Source organism: Ranitomeya imitator, chromosome 3, assembly GCF_032444005.1.
Source record: "Ranitomeya imitator isolate aRanImi1 chromosome 3, aRanImi1.pri, whole genome shotgun sequence".
NCBI lineage: Eukaryota > Metazoa > Chordata > Amphibia > Anura > Dendrobatidae > Ranitomeya > Ranitomeya imitator.
In genome coordinates, this window is record NC_091284.1 from 175,228,785 (window position 1) to 175,251,308 (window position 22,524).

Below are 22,524 nucleotides of genomic sequence, written 5' to 3' on the forward strand. Positions count from 1 at the left end.
ATAATGTCACTGGATAGCATATGGATGCCATCCATATTGCATGTGTGTGCTGTCCATTTTAAACACAAGTGTGTAAATTCAGTCAAAGAAATGCCTGAAATTTTAGAAGGCGGTTGGCAATGTAACAGCAGAGAGTCGTTGGTTTTACCACACTGAAAAACATGTGTAAACTCCATAAGTAAATATATTTATTAATGGGATTTGGTGTATCTCAGTCTTTGAAAAGAAACCGGTTTGAGATGACGTACAGACTACATTTGTGGCCATTGTTGACTTGAAAGAACACATTTTTGGTCTCCATGTGGGGAATGAGGGCCTACAGTGGGGACTGAGTGTAAACCTCCTTCGATTAGCAAGGGCATTCAAGATGAAACATGGATTGGTCTTTCAGCATGATAATGATCTCAAGAACACCACCAGGGCAACAAAGGAGTGGCTTTGTAAGAAGCATATGAAGGTCATGTAGTGGCCTAGCCAGTCTCCAGATCTCAACCCCATAGAAAACCTTTGGAGGGAGTTGAAAGTCCGTGTTGCCTAGTGACAGGCCCAAAACATCACTGCTCTAGAGGAGATCTGCATGGAGGAATGGGCCAACATACCAACAACAGTGTCTGCCAACCTTGTGAAGACTTACAGAAAATGTTTGACCTCTGTCATTGCCCACAAAGGATATATAACAAAATATTGAGATGAACTTTTGTTAATGACCAAATACTTATTTTCCACCATAATTTGCAAAATAAATCTTGCCAAATCAGACAAGGTGATTTTCTGGATTTGTTTTCTCATTTTGACTCTCATAGTTGTGGTCTACCTATGATGTCAGTTACAGTTACAGGCCTCTCTCATCTTTTTAAGTGGGAGAACTTGGTGACTGACTAAATACTTTTTCCCACTGTATGTGAATGTTAGAGTATACATTGGGAAAAGATCCTGATGTATACTGTAGCTGTAGTCCACAGACTAAATGTGCAGTGCACCTAGGCTAAGAAGATTTTCCAAAAAAAACTTTGTTTTTTTCATATGTGGATTTTACAGCCACAGTTGTCAATATGACTTCATAATAAAATAACGCTGATAAATAACATTACACAATAACAATTTGCAAGTAAGAAATAATATGAATACAAGCCATCTAAATAATGTTGATGGGAGTATATTAAACCTACATTTTCTGTTATAAGACCGTGACCAAAGGAGTAGGGAAGTGGTGTGCAAGTTGTGACTTTCTAGGTTTTATGATACTAAAACTTTCAGCAAGTTGCTCACAGTAGTCAGGGCCACAGGTTGCAAACTTTGTACATATCCATCTGAACAGAAACCTTACCCTTTAACAAATGTGTCTGAAGTTCCCCCTGATTTCACAGCAGTTAAATTTTTGGCCTCCTTAACAAGCACTTCAAGTATTCCCCCTGTCGGCATTGGAACTTTCTTTGACCGTCTGAAACTTTTCTTTCCTGTAAAATTGGAAAATTATAATTTAGAAAGATATTTAGATTGTAGTTTATGAGCCAAAAATGTAAAAAGCTGATAATTCCTATAAGAAGCTGCCTTTGCATAAATAAGCATGGTTTGGGGTTTCTTGACTGCATATTGTTTAGCAGGGTCATTACCAATAGTGGTCCAGTTTAATCAAACTGGTCTATTGAATTTGGCTGATTAAAAAAGGAAAATTATGTCATCTCATCCATTAAGGAGTCGGGGGCACAGGAATCCAGCAGTGCTGCATGAAGACCAATCGATAATAAAAAAGAGAAAATCCAGCTTCGGAAATCCCATATAAAATGGTGAAAATGTATTGAAATAATTTTAAAAAGAATAGAGCAACAGTAAAATAGTCACAGCCAGTCGGGAAAGGTACTGGGCAGATGCTTTTCAGACATAATGGTCGTAATTCTCTTTTCTACTATTGATTAAATTTGGCTCACACATGTGAAACACAATATTTCAAAACCAGTTTTGTTTATGCAAGAACTGCATCAAAACTGCACTGTGTGGCCTTATACTGAGGGTCAGGCCACCTAGTCAGGTTTTGTTCAGGTAAATTTCAAACCAAAATCAAGTGTCGATCACAAAGAGAAATAAAGCATAAAAAGAGAGTATTGTTCCTCTTTTTTAAATCCACTCCTGGTTCGATTCTTTGAAAACTGCATAAGAGTATGTGCATACTGCATCTTATAGATGATGGTGTAACGGCATTGTTTTTGAGGCTGAAGATGCTTCAGGGATATGCCGGCGGTGTTTTTCCTGAATTGTAATCTTTGTCATCTTTTTTGTTGTTTTTGCTACAGCTTTGCTGTTAGCCGATTTTTCTAAATTTTTCCAGTCTTATGATCTCTTGAATTTAATTATTTTTTTCAGCATAAGAGGCTTAGACTTGCAAAGAAAATTCCTTTACATGTATCCTATATAATAGTTTTCTAGACTTTACCCGTTGATAGTGGTTCCAATGGAAGAGTCAAGTTCTTTTCGGGAGGAATATAATGTAAGCCAATTATAATTTCTCCTTTATATTGCAGAGTAACTTCTGATGTCGAATCCATCTTAACAAAAAAAAAGAAAAAATTATACTTTGCACTTATCATTTACATTTTTAAAATAGATATAAGAAAGGTATAAAACACAACAATGTTTTCTGTTGTTGAGAACACCAAAAGAAAGCATGATGCTGATGTAAGTCAAGCATAAAATCATAGTTTATAACTTTTAAACTAAGAGTTGTTAAAAGTACAATTGGAGCCCAAAAATCCTTTCGACACAAGGATGAAGGCCAATCCTTTTAAAGACCCTAGAAAGTTGAATGCCCTGTTTAAGATTCCACATTATGGCCCACTAGCTTCAAGTTAGGTCACTGTCTACAGTTGTAAAAAAATATATGAAAGATTGCCTCCATGTGCATCCACATCCAATTTGCTCTTTGACAAGCAATAAGAATTGTCAGTAAATTCAATGTATAAATTCATGTATTGATGCTTCTTCGTACTGCATTTTTCAAGATGTAGAGCAATACCACTTCCTAACAGCCCTCTCCCAATCAGTAGAGGAGTTGTGTTGATATGTATTTTTTTTTAGTTCTATAAGATTCTAGAGGTAAATTGTAAAGGACTGGTATGTCTTACACCTGAACGCAGTTTTGACATACTTGCTGATCAGCATTTGAAAAGCCCCCAAACTTTCCAAATGACTTTTTATGTTTATAATGGTTTAGGAAAAGTGCTCCACATCCATCTTACCAATCAGGCACTTTGGATCCCCAATGTCTGTTTGTCTCATTAAAAATACAACTCTGGTTTGGAAATTTTAGAGAAAGTTATACATGTTTAGTAATTCCCTATTATATAAGTCAAGGGACCTACAAAACAGAAGTGCATTCACTTATAGCTCAAAGAAACATTGGTAAACAATACATAAAGAAACATGGTGAAGCAGAAAAATTATTTGCTTTCAGGAGCACCTATGAGACATAGGTATTACCTGCAATATTTTTATATAAAGCAAGATGTAAATAGGAGCAAAGTATTCCAGCCCATCTGGCAATACCTGTCAGGAGATTTCAAGGCTCATTTCATCTATCTCCTATTTTTTTTTTCACATTCAATGCAAATATTCAACAGATTGACTTCTCTATAATTAAACCTAGAGCAGGTGGTGGAATGTCTGCCGCCTTATCTAAAGAGTTCTATTTTTAATATGTAGAAAAATATGAATATGAAGTTAGTTTTGCAACTGGAAGGATCAATCATTAATTGCGAAGAAAAACATTTTGAGCAAAATTAGGACTTGGCAATAGAAACTTATGCTTTCTGTTATCCATAAAGCCAATTGCCTTATTAAGACGTCCGTCTTGTTTCTTGCACATAAAAAAGAACTGAATGCCATCATTTTGCTGCATCATATTTGTAATAGTGTTTTTTTCTCATATGCAAAAACTGAAAAAAACGTGGAGGCTTCTCAATCTTCTTGTAGCAGTCAGTGAAAAACAGAACTAGGATGCAATTATGATGCCATCAGAGTACTGTCCAAATGTTTCTCACACTCATAAATCTGAATGTGTTGATCAAAGATAGACGTCTGGGGATTTGTTTTTTTGGGGGTCGATGTTACTGAAAGACAACCATGTGAGCAACCCCATTGACTATGATGGGTACATGTCAATGTACATGCATGAAACACACCACTAGACCACATGAGAAATCTTCTGATTAGTAGGTCCGGCTTTGTGTTGATGTTGTGGCGTGGGGCCAACTCAGCAGAAAAGGAATCCATGATTAAGGCAGGTCGTAGGATCAAAGCTACATACACACTTACACCCACACTAACTGCATAACAGCATAGACTATATACCTATTGTAAAATGAAATACATCACTCACCTTGGGTTGCAAAGTAAAACATTCATCTTCTTGATTTTCAAAATTCCATGTATCAAGGGGAATATTCACTTCTCCCAAGAAACTGTTACGCCCAAATCGGTCATTATGCCAGACCGACAGTTGTAAAGTTCTGGTTTCTAACTGAGTATGACTGATTACATACTGAAATGGAGAAGAAAAGAAAAAAAATTGGCGTGGGGAGAAGAAATGCGATATGATATTTATATACATTTGCCAAACAACTTACATGAAAGAAAAACATAATATTACATCCATGTAAGATAAAATGACTTTAATGCATCAGTGGTAGTCCACCATCCAGAATAAATCAATTTAGATATTTGCAAAGTTTAGCAATTTTGATACATTAATATTAAAATGAATATCCAAAAATGAGAAACTGAATTGAGTGAATAGTCTGCTGTCTCTAACACATCCCAAATGGATAAATTATCATTTTGATCACTTATACCATGTTTCACACTGTCCAGGCATTGATACAATCTCATATATAATTGTTTAAGGGTCACTTCCGTCTGTCTGTCCTTCTGTCTGTCACGGTTATTCATTCTCTGATTGGTCTCGGCAGCTGCCTGTCATGGCTGCCGCGACCAATCAGCGACGGGCACAGTCCGGAAGAAAATGGCCGCTCCTTACTCCCCGCAGTCAGTGCCTGTCGCCCGCATAGTCCCCTCCGGTCACCGCTAACACAGGGTTAATGCCGGCGGTAACAAACCGCGTTATGCCGCGGGTAACGCACTCCGTTACCGCCGCTATTAACCCTGTGTGTCCCCAACTTTTTACTATTGATGCTGCATATCAGGTCATGTGATCACGCTGCTGACGTCACTCGCTCGCGCTGCAGAGCAGAGGCAGAGCAGCAGAGGCACTGAGACGGAGATTGGTGGTAAGTGCTCCAGTGGAGCTGAAGACACCGAAGGTGCAGGGGGGGGATTTAATGTGAGTGGGAATGGGGGGTATATTTTGTGGGGGGGATTTAATGTGAGTGGGGATGGTGGGATTTATTATTGGATGGGGATATTTAATATGAGTGGAGATGGGGGGATTTAATGTGAGTGACACAAAATAAAGAGCAAAGGGGGAGTTGGGGGGCATGCATGAGAAAACAATACCGGGGAATGGGGGGCATATATGAGGAAACAGTATGGGGGATGGGGGCAGACAGTCTGGGGAGCCAACAGAGGAATGTATGCAGACACAGTATGAGTAGCGATGTGAAAAACGTATGTGGACAGAGTATGGGGAGTGAGGGTGTTGGGATGTGTGCATGCGTAGCATGGGGGGACAGTGTAAGGGCACAGCCAGGAGGGGACAGTATACCAAGGAGGGGGAGTGTGATGAGAGAGTACAGTATAAATACTAGGCTCTATAGGAGGGACACAGTGTGAGAGGACAGTGTGAAAATGGGGGTCGGTATGGAAAGGGGAGGTCCGTGAAAAAGAGCATGTACCATAAGAGGGACAATGTGGGGGTCATATTTTATGCAGACAATATAGTGAGTGGCAATTTTTCATTCAGGAGCATTATAATGACACTTGTATCTTTCAGGGCATCATGTGGAGATTTTCTGCAAAAGAGCGGAGAAGATGGAAGTCTGCAGAGACGGCTATGAATAAGAAAACTCATCATGGGGTCTGGACAAGATGAAGAAAAGGAGAACGGCTTGAGAGACGACGCCATCTATAAGGTACCTGGATGTAAATGTTATTTGTGATTCTGACTAATTCTCATGTTTTTATTTATGTTAGGAGCATTAAAGGGGATGTCCAGGTTTGTAATGAGTCTGCAGTCATTCTTTGTGACTGCAAACTTCTGACTTCTCACAGTTCGCACTGCATGTTGTCAGGATTTTCTCATGCTAGCGATTTACATACATGTGGTCACATGCTGACTAGATATGTGTGACCTCAGTCAATGAAAATGAACTCAGCGAGGTCAGGCATGTCTAGCCAGAATGTGGTCAGAAGTATACAAATCACACACTTGTGCTGACATGACTGTTGTGAATTCTGTGGCTGAATTCACTCCTGTGGTCACAAGTGGTACTGCAGCTTCTGAGCTTCCTCCCTCAGGTGTTCTGGTGAGCTCGTTAACTGCTTCATTACTTAACTCCGCCTGATGCTGCTATCCTTGCTCCTTGTCAATGTTTCAGTGTTGGATCTGAGCTTCTCCTGATTGTTCCTGTGACCTGCTGCTCTGTATAGCTAAGTGCTTTTTGCTTTTTTGTTGCTTTTTTTTCTGTCTAGCTTGTCTTTTGTTTTGCTGGAAGCTCTGAGACGCAAAGGGTGTACCGCCGTGCCGTTAGTTCGGCATGGTGGGGTTTTTTTGCCCCCTTTGCGTGGTTTTGCTTTAGGGTTTTTTGTAGACTGCAAAGTTCGCTTTACTGTCCTCGCTCTGTCCTAGAATATCGGGCCCCACTTTGCTGAATCTATTTCATCCCTACGTTTTTTCTTTTCATCTTACTCACAGTCATTATATGTGGGGGGCTGCCTTTTCCTTTGGGGAATTTCTCTGGGGCAAGTCAGGCCTATTTTTCTATCTTCAGGCTAGCTAGTTTCTTAGGCTGTGCCGAGTTGCCTAGGTAGTTGTTAGGCGCAATCCACAGCCGCTTTTAGTTGTGTTTAGGATAGGATCAGGTGTGCAGTCTACAGAGTTTCCACGTCTCAGAGCTCGTTCTTGTATTTTTGGGTATTTGTCAGATCACTGTGTGCGCTCTGATCGCTAAGCACACTGTGTTTCTGGATTGCCTTCATAACACCTGTCATTAGCAAACATAACACATGACTGTCCACCAGCCAGGGAGAACCCTAAGGCTATGTGCACACGTTGCGGTTTTTACCGTGGAACCGCGGCGCTTTTAATGCTGCGGGTCCGCAGCAGTTTCCATTGCGTTTACAGTAAACATGTAAACCAATGGGAAACTGCAAACCGCTGTGCACATGCTGCGGGAAAAATCACGCAGAAACGCAGCGGTTTACAACCCGCAGCGGTTTACAACCCGCAGCATGTCACTTCTTTGTGCAGAATCGCAGCGATTCTGCACACATAGAAATGCATTGATCCGCTTACTTCCCGCATGGAGCTGTGCCCACCATGCGGGAAGTAAGTGGATAATGTGCGGTTGCTACCAGGGGTGGAGGAGAGGAGACTCTCCTCCAGGCCCAGGGAACCATATTTGTGGTAAAAAAAAAAGAATTAAAATAAAAGATAATGATATACTCACCTCCCAGTGCTGTACGCGGCCGTCTGGTCTCAGGTTGCTATACGAGCAGGGCCTGCGGTGATGTCGTGGTCACATGACCGTGACGTCACGAAGGTCCTGCTCGCATAGCATCTTTGGAACCGGACCGCCGCCTGCAGCGCAGAGGAGATTGGGATGTCAGAGGGTGAGTATAACCATTTTTTTTTATTTTTAACATTACTATTGATGCTGCATATGCAGCATCAATAGTAAAACAAGTGCAGGAGTAAAACCCGCAGTGGAAACCGCAAGAATAAACGGGATAAATCTGCAGGGATAACAGCAGCGGTTTTGCCCTGCAGATTTATCAAATCCGCTGCGGGAGAAACCACAGAGGACCAGCCTACGTATGCACATAGCCTAAAAGTGTGCAGTGCATTAGTTGTGAGAATTCAGAAGCTGCGATGTCAGGATTCAGCTCTGCAGGTTCCAGTAGTCGTCACATGGACACTTCACTCATATGCGATTTTCATACTTGTGGTCTTGTGACAACGAGCTTCTCTTCCCGCTTCTCTCAGTTTTTCACTGAACATTGAGGGCATTAGGGAGAGGAGCTCGTCGGTACATGACTAGGTGTGCAAATCGCATAAGTCCTGGGGGTATGGGGGGGCCAAAATTAATTCTTACCCTGGGTGCCAGAAACCCAAGATACGCCTCTGTTTGCCATCACTGGTATAGTACATAACACCCAGTACACAGATTAGTATGTGGTTCATACAGTATATAACAGACCTGGGCAAAATGTGGAAATCGGACCGGGCCATCTGTGATAGCCAAACACCCAAAAACACTGGTCCACAAGTCGCACCATACGGCTAACCTGTATCCAGATTTCACCGTCATCTGCATCATCAGGATGCACTTGGCAGTGAATATAATGGTGGAGGATAGAACCACCGACTCCTTCCACCAGTCACAGCGTGTGTGACTGATACAGCAGATGCAATGATGTCACTATATCACTTCTGCTGTGCAGAGAGTCAGTGCACACAGCAAAGACTGGAGCAGAGCGCCAGGGAATGGGAGCGAGGCGAGTATGGTTTGTTTTTTTAAATGCGTGTGTGTGTGATTTGTTCCTGTATATAGAGGATACATGATGGCTCATACTGTATATAGGGAGCTATGTCATGGCTCGTACTGTATATAGGCGCTCTGTGAGGGATAACACTCTATATAGGGGGCTATGTGAGACATCATGGTGTATATAGGAGAATGTGAGGGCTCCTGCTGTGTATAAGATACTCTATGAGGGCTCCTGCTGTATATATTGAGGCTCTGTGATTGCTACTGCTGTATATAAGGGTCTCTGTGAGGGATCCTGCTGTATATAGGGGGCTCTATGAGGGCTACTTCTCTATATAAGAGATTCTGTGAGGGCTCCAGCTATATATAAAGGGCTCTGTGAGAGCTCCTGGTGTATATAGGGGCTATGTGAGGGCTCATACTGTATATAGGAGACTATGTGGGGGCTCATACTGTATATAGGAGACTATGTGAGGTCACATATTGTATAGAGAGAGCTGTGTGGGGCTCTCCCTGTAGTATGTCATTTACATGATACTGTTGTATGGAATAGTGCAGTCTACTACACTATTCCATACTTTTATTTGTAGTATACTATCAGACACCAGACATATAATGTAATCTATAATATAACGCTGGGAGCGTCACTCTGTCCGAAGCCTTTATAGACTGCGCCGGCGCAAGCGCCGGCGCAGTCTGGGCCTCACAGAGTGACGCTCCCGGGAGATCGCGGTATGCGTTCACACTGAACGCACACCGCGATCTCCAACAGAGAAGCAGGGACCGCCAGGAGGATGAGTATCGGCCATATTCACCTGTCCTGCGTTCCACCGCTGAGCGCCGCCATCTTCCCGGTCTTCGGCCTGTGACCTTCAGTTCAGAGGGCGCGATGACGCGCTTAATGCGCGCCGGCGCCACCCTCTGACTGAACAGTCACAGCCAGGAGACCGGGAAGATGGCGGCGCCCAGCGGTGGAACGCAGGACAGGTGAATATACTAAGTGCTGGGGGGCCTGAGCTGGCGGCGATACCGGCACCTGACCCCCACAGCGCGCCGGTGTCCCCGCCTGCTCAGGCCCCCGGATGGGTGCAGCACATGACAGGATGGGGACGCAGGATGGGTGCAGCACATGACAGGATGGGGACGCAGGATGGGTGCAGCACATGACAGGATGGGGACGCAGGATGTGTGCAGCACATGACAGGATGGAGACGCAGGATGGGTGCAGCACATGACAGGATGGGGACGCAGGATGGGTGCAGCACATGACAGGATGGGGACGCAGGATGAAAGCAGCACATGACAGGATGGGGACGCAGGATGGGTGCAGCACATGACAGGATGGGGACGCAGGATGGGTGCAGCACATGACAGGATGGGGACGCAGGATGGGTGCAGCACATACCAGGATGGGGACGCAGGATGGGGACGCAGGATGGGTGCAGCACATACCAGGATGGGGACGCAGGATGAGTGCAGCACATGACAGGATGGGGACGCAGGATGGGTGCAGCACATGACAGGATGGGGACGCAGGATGGGTGCAGCACATACCAGGATGGGGACGCAGGATGGGGACGCAGGATGGGTGCAGCACATACCAGGATGGGGACGCAGGATGGGGACGCAGGATGGGTGCAGCACATACCAGGATGGGGACGCAGGATGGGTGCAGCACATGACAGGATGGGGACGCAGGATGGGGACGCAGGATGGGTGCAGCACATGACAGGATGGGGGCGCAGGATGGGTGCAGCACATGACAGGATGGGGGCGCAAGATGGGTGCAGCACATGACAGGATGGGGACGCAGGATGGGTGCAGCACATGACAGGATGGGGACGCAGGATGGGTGCAGCGCATGACAGGATGGGGACGCAGGATGGGTGCAGCACATACCAGGATGGGGACGCAGGATGGGTGCAGCACATGACAGGATGGGGGCGCAGGATGGGTGCAGCACATGACAGGATGGGGACGCAGGATGGGTGCAGCACATGACAGGATGGGGACGCAGGATGGGTGCAGCACATACCAGGATGGGGACGCAGGATGGGTGCAGCACATGACAGGATGGGTGCAGCACATGACAGGATGGGGACGCAGGATGGGTGCAGCACATGACAGGATGGGGACGCAGGATGGAGCAGCACATGACAGGATGGAGACCATATACCAATATAAATGCTCACCACCCGGGCGTAGAATGGGTTGAATAGCTAGTATAATATATACATGTTGGGCTCTTGCTGTCATGTGCCAACTAGAGAGTCAGCCGCGTCTGCAGTGTTCTGTTCACTGACAGCGGACACACTAGTTGTCACCTGACTGCAAGTCTGACTGCGCTGGAACCAGCAGAACCAAATCTTAACCAGGGCTTTGATAATGAGGGCAATCTGACTTGTTGCTTGGAGCCAGATTGCCCTCATCACAAGTAGCATGCTGGGCAGGGAGGGGGCCCAGACACATTTCTTGCACAGGGGCCCAAAGCTGTCAGTGTCCGCCACTGATCCACCTGGAATAAGTAGTTCAGTTCTGTGCACCAGTTAATACAAAAGATACCCTGGAGTTAGAATAGGTACAAAGAAAAATTACCAAACTGATAACGGATTTTACTTATGTGGCAAGATTATAAGAATTACATGTATTTAGTCTTGAGGAGAAACATCTAAGGCAGGACATGATTAAGTTGTCCAAGTATATAAATGGCCCATACAAAAAGTAAGGCTAAAGGCTGTTTTAATTAAAACCCCCACTCCCTCCATCTGGAAAAAGCAAGGTTCAGGGTATGTGCACACGTTGCGGATTTGCCTGTGGATCTACAGCGGATTGGACACTGCGGATTTGCAGCAGTTTTCTATGAGTTTACAGTACCATGTAAACCTATGGAAAACAAAATCCACAGTGCACATGCTGCGGAAAATTCCGGTTTATTTTCCACAGTATGTCAATTCTTTGTGCGGATTCTGCAGCGTTTTACATTGTAAATCCACGAGTAATCCGCAGGTAAAATGCAGTTTTTCTGACATCACAAAGCACATAACCATCATAGAAATCATATGACATCACAATTGGTTTAGAATGTCCAAAGTGCAACACCTAGGCCATCTTCTTTCATTAGAGCCTGACAGCTTGAAGGGAACAAGTGCAGGTAGGGAACTCTTCACTTACGATCTCAGTCACAAATTGTATACATGGGGGTTACTAGTGGGATTCGGAACTGCATCATTCACCTGAAAATCTCAGAAAAAATCATGTATCGTGTGTCCCTTGCTGTGATTCTTATAATGATTCTATGATTTAAAAAAAAAATTATTGACCAGATTCTAAGGAAAATATGCACATTTGGGTGCTTTAATAAGTCAGTGTGAGCCCAGCCTAACAGGGGTTACCAATCTGGACAACCCCTTCCCCAAATGAGGACTTGCTGGCGATAACTGATCATGTGTCACTGGTCTTGAAGACCCTCAGCAATTGTCTGGTTTTGCCCTGTATTACACCCAGGCGCTTTAATAAAAGCATATAGAAAGGGGTGGGCCAATTGAGACAACTCCATTTGGCTCCATTATTGGGTATCTATGCCATTAATGTCGTCAAAACATAGCATTTTCATGACATACTGTAAATTTAATTGCATACTCCTACAGTTCTCCAATGTCTGCTCTCTTGATCCTATTGGAGCAGGGGTGACCGGGAACTGGATCAGGAAGTAAAGTATGGTGTCCTGTGGTTTCCTTTAGTTCATAGGTCAGTAGGTGATACGGATTAGTCTAAGGCTGCCGTCACACTATCAGTATTTGGTCAGTATTTTACATCAGTATTTGTAAGCCAAAACCAGGAGTGGGTGATAAGTGCAGAAGCGGTGCATATGTTTCTATTATACTTTTCCTCTAATTGTTCCACTCCTGGTTTTGGCTTACAAATACTGATGTAAAATACTGACAAAATACTGATAGTGTGACGGCAGCCTAAAAGAGTGGAAATGTTTAGGTTTTAATGTGTGTCATGACTCAATTAAAAATCAGGCTGTGGTTATTTTGCAGTCTGCAATTGTGTTTTATTAATTCAACTTCCTTGATGATGGAAACTTGCTACATAACACAGCAGTGGCAGTTATTATGACATCACAGGGGGCATGACATCACAATTGGTAGAGAATGTAAAACGTTTTAATCCAAAACCATCTTGTGTCTTCAGAGGGAGCCACTTGAGGAAGGCCAGGTAGGTAGCTGTACACTCAACACTAAGCCCCCAATCACACATTTTATGGCTGTGGGGTGTTTGTGGTGAAGTTCAGAACTGCACCATTTACCCCTAAAAAAAATCTCAGCAAACATTTCTGACGTGTTCTCTCTTGTGTATCAGGATGATTCCTTAAATAGAACATACAATTTAATACTCTTTTTTTGTAATGATAGGTGAGGTGGATTTTTGAAGCCCCTAGATCAGATGAGCAACTGTAATGAAGCACAGACAGATGACAATGGCGCAGCAGGATGGCCGAGCAGAAACAATGGAGAAAGTAGTAGCTTGATGGCAGCTGAACTAGAACTGGAACCACAGGATATCATGAGCAGAAATGAGGCAACGGCAACTGGCGTAATAGAGTTACAAACTCTAATTAGACTTAGATCATGGCTTGATCAGAGTGGCATAAGTTTTTCTCGGATGTGGAGAGGGAAAAAAAAAAAGTTTCTGCACCTCCTTCTCCATTATGGCAGTTTGAAAATCGGACCAATGTGGTCCAATTTTTTCACGGACCCATGGACTTACGTTGCCGAATTTGATCCAACACTCAGATCAAAATCGGACTTGTCTCCGATTTTTTTCTGCAGACCACTCAGTCTGAGGAAAAAAATCTGACATATGCACAGCCCCATAGAATATCATAGGTACGAGGGCTATCTGTTAAAACCATGGATAGCAATCAGACAACAAAATCGGTCATGTGCACGAGCCCTTAAGGTATGTGTACACGCTGCGTATCCGCAGCGTTTCCGCAGCTGCGGGTCCGCAGCAGTTTCCCATGAGTTTACATTACAATGTAAACCTATGGGAAACAAAAAACGCTGTGCACATGCTGCGGAAGAAAACATGCGGAAACGCAGCGGTTTACATTCCGCAGCATGTCACTTCTTTCTGTGGATTCTGCAGCGGTTTTACAGCTGCTCCTATAGAAAACTGCAGTTGTAAAACCGCAGTGTAAATCCGCGATAAATCTGCAGCAAAAATACAGTGTTTTTGCCCTGCAGATTTATCAAATCCGCTACGGAAAAATCCGCAGTGGACCATTCTACGTGTGCACATAGCCTAAGGCTACTTTCACACATCAGGTTTTTTGCATCAGGCACAATCCGGCGAATTTAAAAAAAAATGGATCCGTTTTTTTTCCGCCGGATCAGTTTTTTTCTAGTAGAGATGTATTAGCGCCGGATTGTGCCTGATGTCCCAACGTTTCATCCGGTTTTTGCCAGATCCGGCAAAAATTGCCGGGTCCAGCGGCCAGAGAAAACGTCCAGAGGAACTTTTTTTTGTTGCCACGAAAAACCTGATAGCATCGAAATAAGCAGCATCCGGCTTTTCTGACAATGGACGCCTATGGGAGCCGGATGTGCCATGTGACAATATCAGGTGCCGGAGTCTGGCCTCCAAACTGCGCATGCCCTGTTCTCTCTCTCTTTTTACTATTGATGCTGCCTATGCAGCATCAATAACAAAAATATATAATGTAATAAATAATAAACAAAAATAAAAAATCGTGACATTCTCACCTTCCGGCTTCCCCAGCAGCCTTCCCGCTCTTCGCGATGCTCGCAATGCTCCCGGTCCCAGTAAAGCAATGTTTCTCAACTCCAGTCCTCAAGACCCACAGGGAACGTTTTCAGGATATCTTTAGTATTGCCCAGGTGATAATTTCATCACCTGCTCAAGCATTAAGGAAATCCTGAAAACATGACCTGTTAGTGGGTCTTGAGGACTGGAGTTGAGAAGCACTGCTAAACTATAGCGTCAATGACCCCAGATGACGTGCGGTCTCACGAGACCGCTACGTCATCACAGGTTATTGCCACGATGCATTAATGGGACCTGGAGCATCGCAACCATTGCGAGGAGCAGGAAGGCTGCCAGGGACGCCGGAAGGTGAGAATATCACGATTTTTTATTTTTGTTTATTATTTTTTTACATTATATCTTTATCCCGAATCCGGAAGAAAATCTGTGACTCAGTTTTTACACTAACTGCGCCGGATCCAGCAATCCGTCCCGCCGCCGGATTATGCGTGACGGCGTGGGACGGATGTGTGAAAGTAACCTAATGTGTAGTGGATCAGTGTGTGACTGGGTCCCGAGAAATCCACTGATCGCTCAAAATAGCTGCTCTATAGCATGCTGCTCAACAGACAGAAGAGCAGAGAGCTTCTGCCTGCATGAGCTCAAATCTATGTACGAGCTCAGTAGAAAGTCTATAAGCCTGAACTCCACTCTGTGTACTGGCTTATACACCTGTACAAATACATACGCATATTTATATATACGAGTTCCGATTTTCACAGACTGACAGAATGGAGTGGTTTGAGAAACTTGTTTTTCTTCCCTCTCCGTGTCGAGAAAGGCTGATGAAACTCTCATCACTCTGATCAAAATTCTGTAAGCTCCTAGGAGTAGGGTGTAGAATAGTCTGTTTGCTCTCAGCAGTATGTATAGCGTATATTAGATTGTAAGCTCCTAGGAGCAGAGTGTAAATTAGTCTGTAAGCTCTCAGCAGTATGTATAACATATATTAGATTGTAAGCTCCTATGAGCAGGGTGTAGAATAGTCTGTTTGCTCTCAACAGTATGTATAGTGTATGTTAGATTGTAAGCTCCTAGGAGCAAGGTGTAGATTAGTCTGTATGCTCTCATGGGTGTGCATATTGTATATTAGATTGTAAGCTCCTAAGGGCAGGGTGTAGATTAGTCTGTTTGCTCTCAGCAGTATGTATATTGTATGTTAGATTGTAAGCAGGCCCGGATTGCTAATATGCCGGACCGGGCAGATGCCTGGTGGGCTGGCAGTTCTGTAATACAAAGTGGGCTGCTGGCCCTTTAAAACATCTTACTAAAGGACAGGTGTGTGTGCGCTCTCTTGCTTAAACTCATTCACAAGTGCCGCTGTGGGACTTGATAGTATTTACTCTCCGCGGTGTCCCTTGTGAGCGCCTGTGTGCACACGGCTGTGGCCCCGTCAGTGTGTGTAAGCATGAGAGTGCGTACACACAAGGCCTTCAGTAAAACAAGCTTAGGGCCGCCGCGGCACGCACAGGATCTTCTGTCTGATGCTGGTCAGTACCAGCATCAGAGCAGCTTTTTTCTTTTTGTTTTATGTGCGTTACTACTATGTAGGCAGGATGATGGGCAGTGAGACGTGGCTGTTCCCCGGAGGACCGGCGTCGAGAGAATTGCACTGCTTTCCGGGGCTGGGGCCGCCCTACAGACACACATTGTGAGTACAGGGCCCCTGGAGGGCGCCGGTATAATGGGAGGGGAAGGGGCCCCAAAACTCTCTGCCTGGACCCCTAATATACCTGCTTGGCCTCATTAATACTGCATGTGTGCTCCACAGATGCCACTGTGCCCTATCATCTCCTCATCATCATCATTCACTTAATACAGTATATATGTACACAGTGCACCCCTTCCCTTCTGTGCGCAGGGCCCCTTGCACCCCCTCCCCTCCTGTGCACAGGGTTCCGTGCACCCCCTCTCCTCCTGTGCACAGGGCCCCATGCATACTTCCCCTCCTGTGCTCAGAGCCCCGTGCACCCCCTCACCTCCTGTGCGCATGGCCCCGTGCACCCCCTTCTCTCATGTGCACTGAGCCCCATGCACCCTCTCCCCTCCTGTGGGGCCCATCATATAATGGAGCATCATATGGGGCCCATTATATATGAAGCATCATATGGGGCCCATTATATATGGAGCATATTATATATGGAGCATCATATGGGGCCCATTATATATGGAGCATCATATGAGGCCCATTATATATGGAGCATCATATGGGGCCCATTGTATATGGAGCATCATATGGCACCCATTCTGTTTGGAGCAATATATAGGGCCCATCATACACTGGATGGAGCATTATATGTGGCCCATTCTGTTTGGAGTTTGGAGCAATATACGGGGTCCATGATATACTGGAGAATTATATGGGGACCATCATATTCTGTATCGAGCATTATATGGGGCGCATTATACTGTTTGGAGCATTATATGGGGCTCATTATACTGCATGGAGCAATATATGGGGCCCATTATTCTGTGTGGAGCAATACATGGAGCTCATTATACTGTATGGAGCACTATGTGGTACCCATAAAACTGCATGGAGCATTATATGGGGCTTATTATTCTGTATGGAACAATATATGGGGCTCATTATTCTTTATAGAGCATTGTATGGGGCTCATTATTCTGTATGGAGAATTATATGGGGCAAGATATGGGCCTCATTATGCTGTATGGAGCACTATGTAGTATCCATAATACTGTATGGAGCAATATATGGGGCATGTTATTCTGTATGAAGCGCTATGTGGTGCCCATAATACTGTATGGAGGACTATGTGGTGCCCATAATACTGTATGGAGCACTATGTGGTGCCCATAATACTGTATGGAGGACTATGTGGTGCCCATAATACTGTATGGAGGACTATGTGGTGCCCATAATACTGTATGGAGCACTATGTTGTGCCCATAATACTGTATGGAGGACTATGTGGTGTCCATAATACTGTATGGAGGAAGACACTGTCCGGTTTCTGACCTATTGTACAATGTACAATAGATATCACTCATATAATGTAAGAAGTGAAATCTTTGGCATTGTACTATACCTATATTTCTCTGCTGTATCTGTGCATTATGAATTGTGGTATGTGTTAAAGGGGCCCACTGAGACTCAACCAGGGCCCAGAAAAACCTGGAGCCGGCCCTGTATGCACTGCACAGTACCACTTCTCCTGTCTTGTTATCGAAAAGGACACATTGGACTTTGAAAGGGTCAATATTGGTTTTGTATTTTCAATATTACTATGGCCAAATAAAAATAAAATATTGGAAAAGCTGTTTAAATGTATTATCCCAAGTAATCCCCTCTCCTCTGGATAGGGGATAACTTTCCAATTGCTGGAGATCCGACTGCTGGGACTCCCATGATCCTGAAAATTGGAGCTCTGTAGAGCACCATGTAAATGCAGCTGTGGTCGATCGTACGCACTGTGGCGCCATTCACATGTGGCTTTTCAAATATCTTTTAGGAGAGTGAGGGGCACGACAAAGTAAAGTAAAGCACTGATCGGGGTGAGGAGTGCTATAGTATGTGAGCTAGTGGGGTTTGTGTTGGCAGGGCTGCTTTTTTGTCCCAGAGCAGCCCTGATTGTAAACTCCTAAGAGCAGGGTGTAGATTAGATGGCATGCTTTCAGCCGTGTGCATATTGTATATTAGATTGTAAGCTCCTAGGAGCAGGATGTAGATTAGTCTGTATGCTTTCAGCAGTATGTATATTGTATATTAGATTGTAAGCTCCTAGGAGCAGGATGTAGATTACTCTGTTTGCTTTCAGCAGTGTGTATATTGTATATTAGATTGTAAGCTCCTAGGTGCAAGGTATAGATTAGTCTGTATGTACTCAGTAGTGTGTGCCGTATTTTTCGGACTATAAGATGCACTTTTTTCTCCCAAATATGGAGGGGAAATTAAGGATGCGTCTTATAGTACAAATGTAGCTTACCAGGTGTTGCAGTGGTGATAGAGCAGGGTCACAGGAGGCATGGTCCCTGCGGCTGCAGAAGTAGAGCAATGCTGTGGGCTCTGGGTGGGATAAGTGGCTGAGATATCAGCCAGCAGCATTGCCCCACTTCTGACACTAGCAGCTTCTTGTGGAAAGGACCATGCCTCCTGTGACCCCGCTCCATTGCCACCACCACCCAAGTAAGATACCTTAAATTTGGACTATAAGACGGACCCCATCAGAAAAAAGCATTATTTTCCTCCCCAAAATTTGGGGTGCATCTTATAGTCTGAAAAAAAGCACTGTAAATTAGATTGTACGCTCCTAGGAGCAGGGTTTATATTACTCTATAAGCTCTCAGGAGTAGCCTGTATATTAGATTGTAAAATCCTATGATTACATTATTATAGATTATTATAGATTATTATTAGATTAGGGTGTAGATTAATCTGTATGCTCTCAGCAATGTGTATATTGTATATTAGATTGTAAACTCTTATGAGCAGGGTGTAGATTAGTCTGTATGCTCTCAGTAGTGTTTAAATTTATATTAGATTGTAAGCTCCTAGGATCAAGGTGTATATTAGTCTATATGTGCTCAGCAGTGTGTACTGCATTTTTCGAACTATAAGACAAATTTTTTTTCTCCCAAATTTGGGAAATGATGGATGCATCTTATAGTCCGAATGTAGCTTACCCGGGGGCTGGCGGCTATGGAGCGGGGTCATAGGAGGCATGGTCCCTTCCTCAGGAAGCCAGCGGCTGCAGAAGTGGGACAATGTTGCGGGCCCCTGAGTGGGAGAAGTGGGTGCCCCAGTGGTGGATGCTGCGGGCCCTGTGTCAGCGGTGAGACAGAGTGGAGTGCGTTGCTTTCCTGGTGGCCATTTTTTACTAAGGCGGCGCATGCACACACTGGAATTTTGGCCCCCAGCCTTGCACCACTTCTGGTGCCACCGACTTTCTGAGGACGGGACCATTCCTCCTGTGACCCCGCTCCACCGCCACCGCCTGCCACCACCTGCCAAGTAAGATACCTTAAATTCAGACTATAAGACAAACCCCCATCTTATAAAAAAAATCTTTTTTTCCTATTTTCTTCCCCAAAATTTATGGTGCGTCTTAGAGTCCGGAAAAAAACACTATATTAGATTGCAAGCTCCTAGGAGCAGGGTGTTTATTAGTCCATATGTTCTCAGGAGCAGCCTGTATATTATATATTAGATTGTAAAATCCTACGATTAGATTATGATACATTATTATAGATTATTATTATAGATTATTAGATTAAGGTGTAGATTAGTCTGTATGGGTTCAGCAGTGTGTATATTGCATATTAGATTGTAAGCTCCTCGGAGCAGGGTGTATATTAGTCTGTAATCTCTCAGGAGCAGCCTATGTATCGTACATTAGATTGTAAACTCCTAGGATTAGAATATTATAGATGATTATTTTAGATTATTAGATTAGGATGTAGATTATTCTGTATGCTCTCGGCATTGTGTATATTGTATATTAGATTGTAAACTCCTAGGAGCAGGGTGTATTTGTCTTTTCCTTCCTAGGGTTGGCTATCCTGAGCTTATAATTACATGCAGATATACAGCAATATGCAGCAGGACAGACGTGATCCAGGGAAATATCCGATCGCCACAAGTGGGGTCAGGAAGGAATTTTCCCCCCCCCCTGAGGCAGAACTCTCCGGGTGGTTTCTTTGCCTTCCTTTGGATCTTTGGGTCCAGTTGCTCTCAGACAGTCCTCAATGACCACAGCTAGTCATATGGTCTCCATAGGTTCTGACCTGAGAGCCATTGTGATCATGGTTTAATTTCTTAAACGGACGGTAATATTTTTATTACAATGTTGCTTATTGCTCTTCCAATAAAAAAAAGAAAGAAAATAAAAGTGTTGTGAGTTTTTTTTTGTCTTAATTTTTTTTTCACACAGTTACAATGATGGGAGTGATCATTACTTCCCCTCAATTTTCCACAAGTACAACCAGGAATTATAGGGGCATTATTTATAGAAGGCAGACCACATACATCTCCTCCCATTGTGGTATCATAATGTAAACTCCTGTCCCAAATTACATCGCAAGTTTTATTGATAAATAGAAGATGAATAGAAGAATGATTTGAAGTTGAGAAAGTTTACTCAGTAACAAATTTATTAGTACACTTGATAAGAACAAAAAAACGCGTTTCAGCCCACAACGGCTTTCATCAGGTATAATATGTGCTTTTTTGCAAGTTTTATGGGAGACAATCTCTGTAATGGGGCAGGACCCTAAAATAGTATCTGTCCTACACATCAAACTACCTGAAAGACGACTGAAAACCATGACACAGAGCCGAATACAAGAGACACAAAGTTCTTTTATAAAAGTAGGAAACAGACTAAAGTGTTCTGCAACATGTGGCCCTTGGGCAAAACCTGGAGGTAGGTTTTAGATCTCATTCAGATGTCAGTAAATTTTCTTTGACGCAAACAATGGTCTAAGTTTGATCTTTGATTTTTATCAGCGTATCATCAGAGTTTGGTCTGTGTGCCAATTTTTACCATCACAATTTCAGAAATTTTTCTCGGATGAAAAAAAAAGAAACAAAGGTTTCTCGAACTTCTCATATCAAACAGCATCAGATCAAGACTGAACATATCTTCATGATTGTGGAGACCACTCAGTCAGCAAAAAAACACAGACATGTGAACTGCTCCATCTACTATATAATTGCCTAAGGGTCACTTCCGTCTGTCCTTCTGTCTGTCACGGATATTCATTGGCCACGGCCTGTCTGTCATGGAAATCCAAGTCGCTGATTGGTCGCGGCAAAACAGCCATGACCAATCAGCGATGGGCACAGTCCGGCGGCAACATGGCCGCTCCTTCCTCCCCGCAGTCAGTGCCCCCTCCATACTCCCCTACAGTCAGCGCTCACACAGGGTTAATGGCAGCATTAACCGACCGCACTATGCCACGGTGTAACACGCTCGGTTAACGCTGCTATTAACCCTGTGTGACCAACGTTTTACTATTGATGTTGCCTATGCGGCATCAATAGTAAAAAGATCTAATGTTAAAAATAATAAAAAAAATAAAAAATCGTTATATACTCACCGTCCATCGGCCCTCGGATCCACAGCAGGCCTTTACCACTCGCGACGCTCCAGTAACCGGTCCATGCTGCGATCTCGCGAGATGATCACGTAGCGGTCGCAAGACCGCAATGCACTCTTGAGACCGGAGTGCGTGAGGAGCGTCGGTAACCACTTCGCTTGGATCTGGGGGCTCCGGAAGGTGAGTATATAACTATTTTTTATTTTAATTCTTTTTTTTAACAGGGATATGATGCCTACATTGCTATATACTACGTGGGCTGGGCAATATACTACGTGGGCTGTGCAATGTGGCTGGGTAATATACTACGTGGGCTGTGCTATATACTACATGGGCAGTGCTATTTACTATGTGGGCTGTGCAATATACTACGTGACTGGGCAATATACTGCGTGGCTGGGCAATGTGACTGGGCAATATACTACATACTACGTGGCTCGGCAATATAATACTTGACTGGGCAATATACTACGTGGCTGGGCAATATACTACATACTACATGGCTGGGCAATATACTACTTGACTGGGCAATATACTACGTGGCTGGGCAATATACTACGTCACTGGGCAATATACTACGTTACTGGGCAATATACTACGTGGCTGGGCAATATACTACGTGGCTGGGCAATATACTATGTGGCTGGGCAATATACTATGTGGACATGCATGTTCTAGAATACCCGATGCGTTAGAATTGGGCCACCATCTAGTAGACTATAATAGGTATGAGTCCGATCTGTGAAAACACTGATAGAACTCGTACGTAAAAAACTGATGTCAGTATGAGGCCTAAGGCTTTGCTCAGCAGTGGCCACTATTATCAGATCATGGCCAACATTTACTAAAACATCTTATTTTATGAATCTTATGCTAATCTGGAGTGTTTTCAACCAAATGTATTAAAAGGCGCAGACCTCTTATTAACCCCTTTCTGACATGGGACGTACTATCCCGTCGAGGTGGGGTGGGCCCC

At 44.0% G+C, this 22,524-nt stretch overlaps 1 protein-coding gene across 4 annotated transcripts in view; it reads right to left on the reverse strand.

Moving 5' to 3' along the window:
- Positions 1 to 22,524, reverse strand: part of SYTL5 (synaptotagmin like 5) — a 461,654-nt gene that overhangs the window by 19,061 nt on the left and 420,069 nt on the right. For all 4 annotated transcript variants that reach the window (XM_069761622.1, XM_069761626.1, XM_069761625.1 and 1 more), the window contains 3 exons: positions 4,373 to 4,534; positions 2,432 to 2,543; positions 1,328 to 1,457 (listed from right to left, as the gene is read on the reverse strand). In XM_069761622.1, the coding sequence (XP_069617723.1) occupies positions 1,328 to 1,457; positions 2,432 to 2,543; positions 4,373 to 4,534 (404 nt within the window). The remainder of the gene's footprint in view (positions 1 to 1,327; positions 1,458 to 2,431; positions 2,544 to 4,372; positions 4,535 to 22,524) is intronic.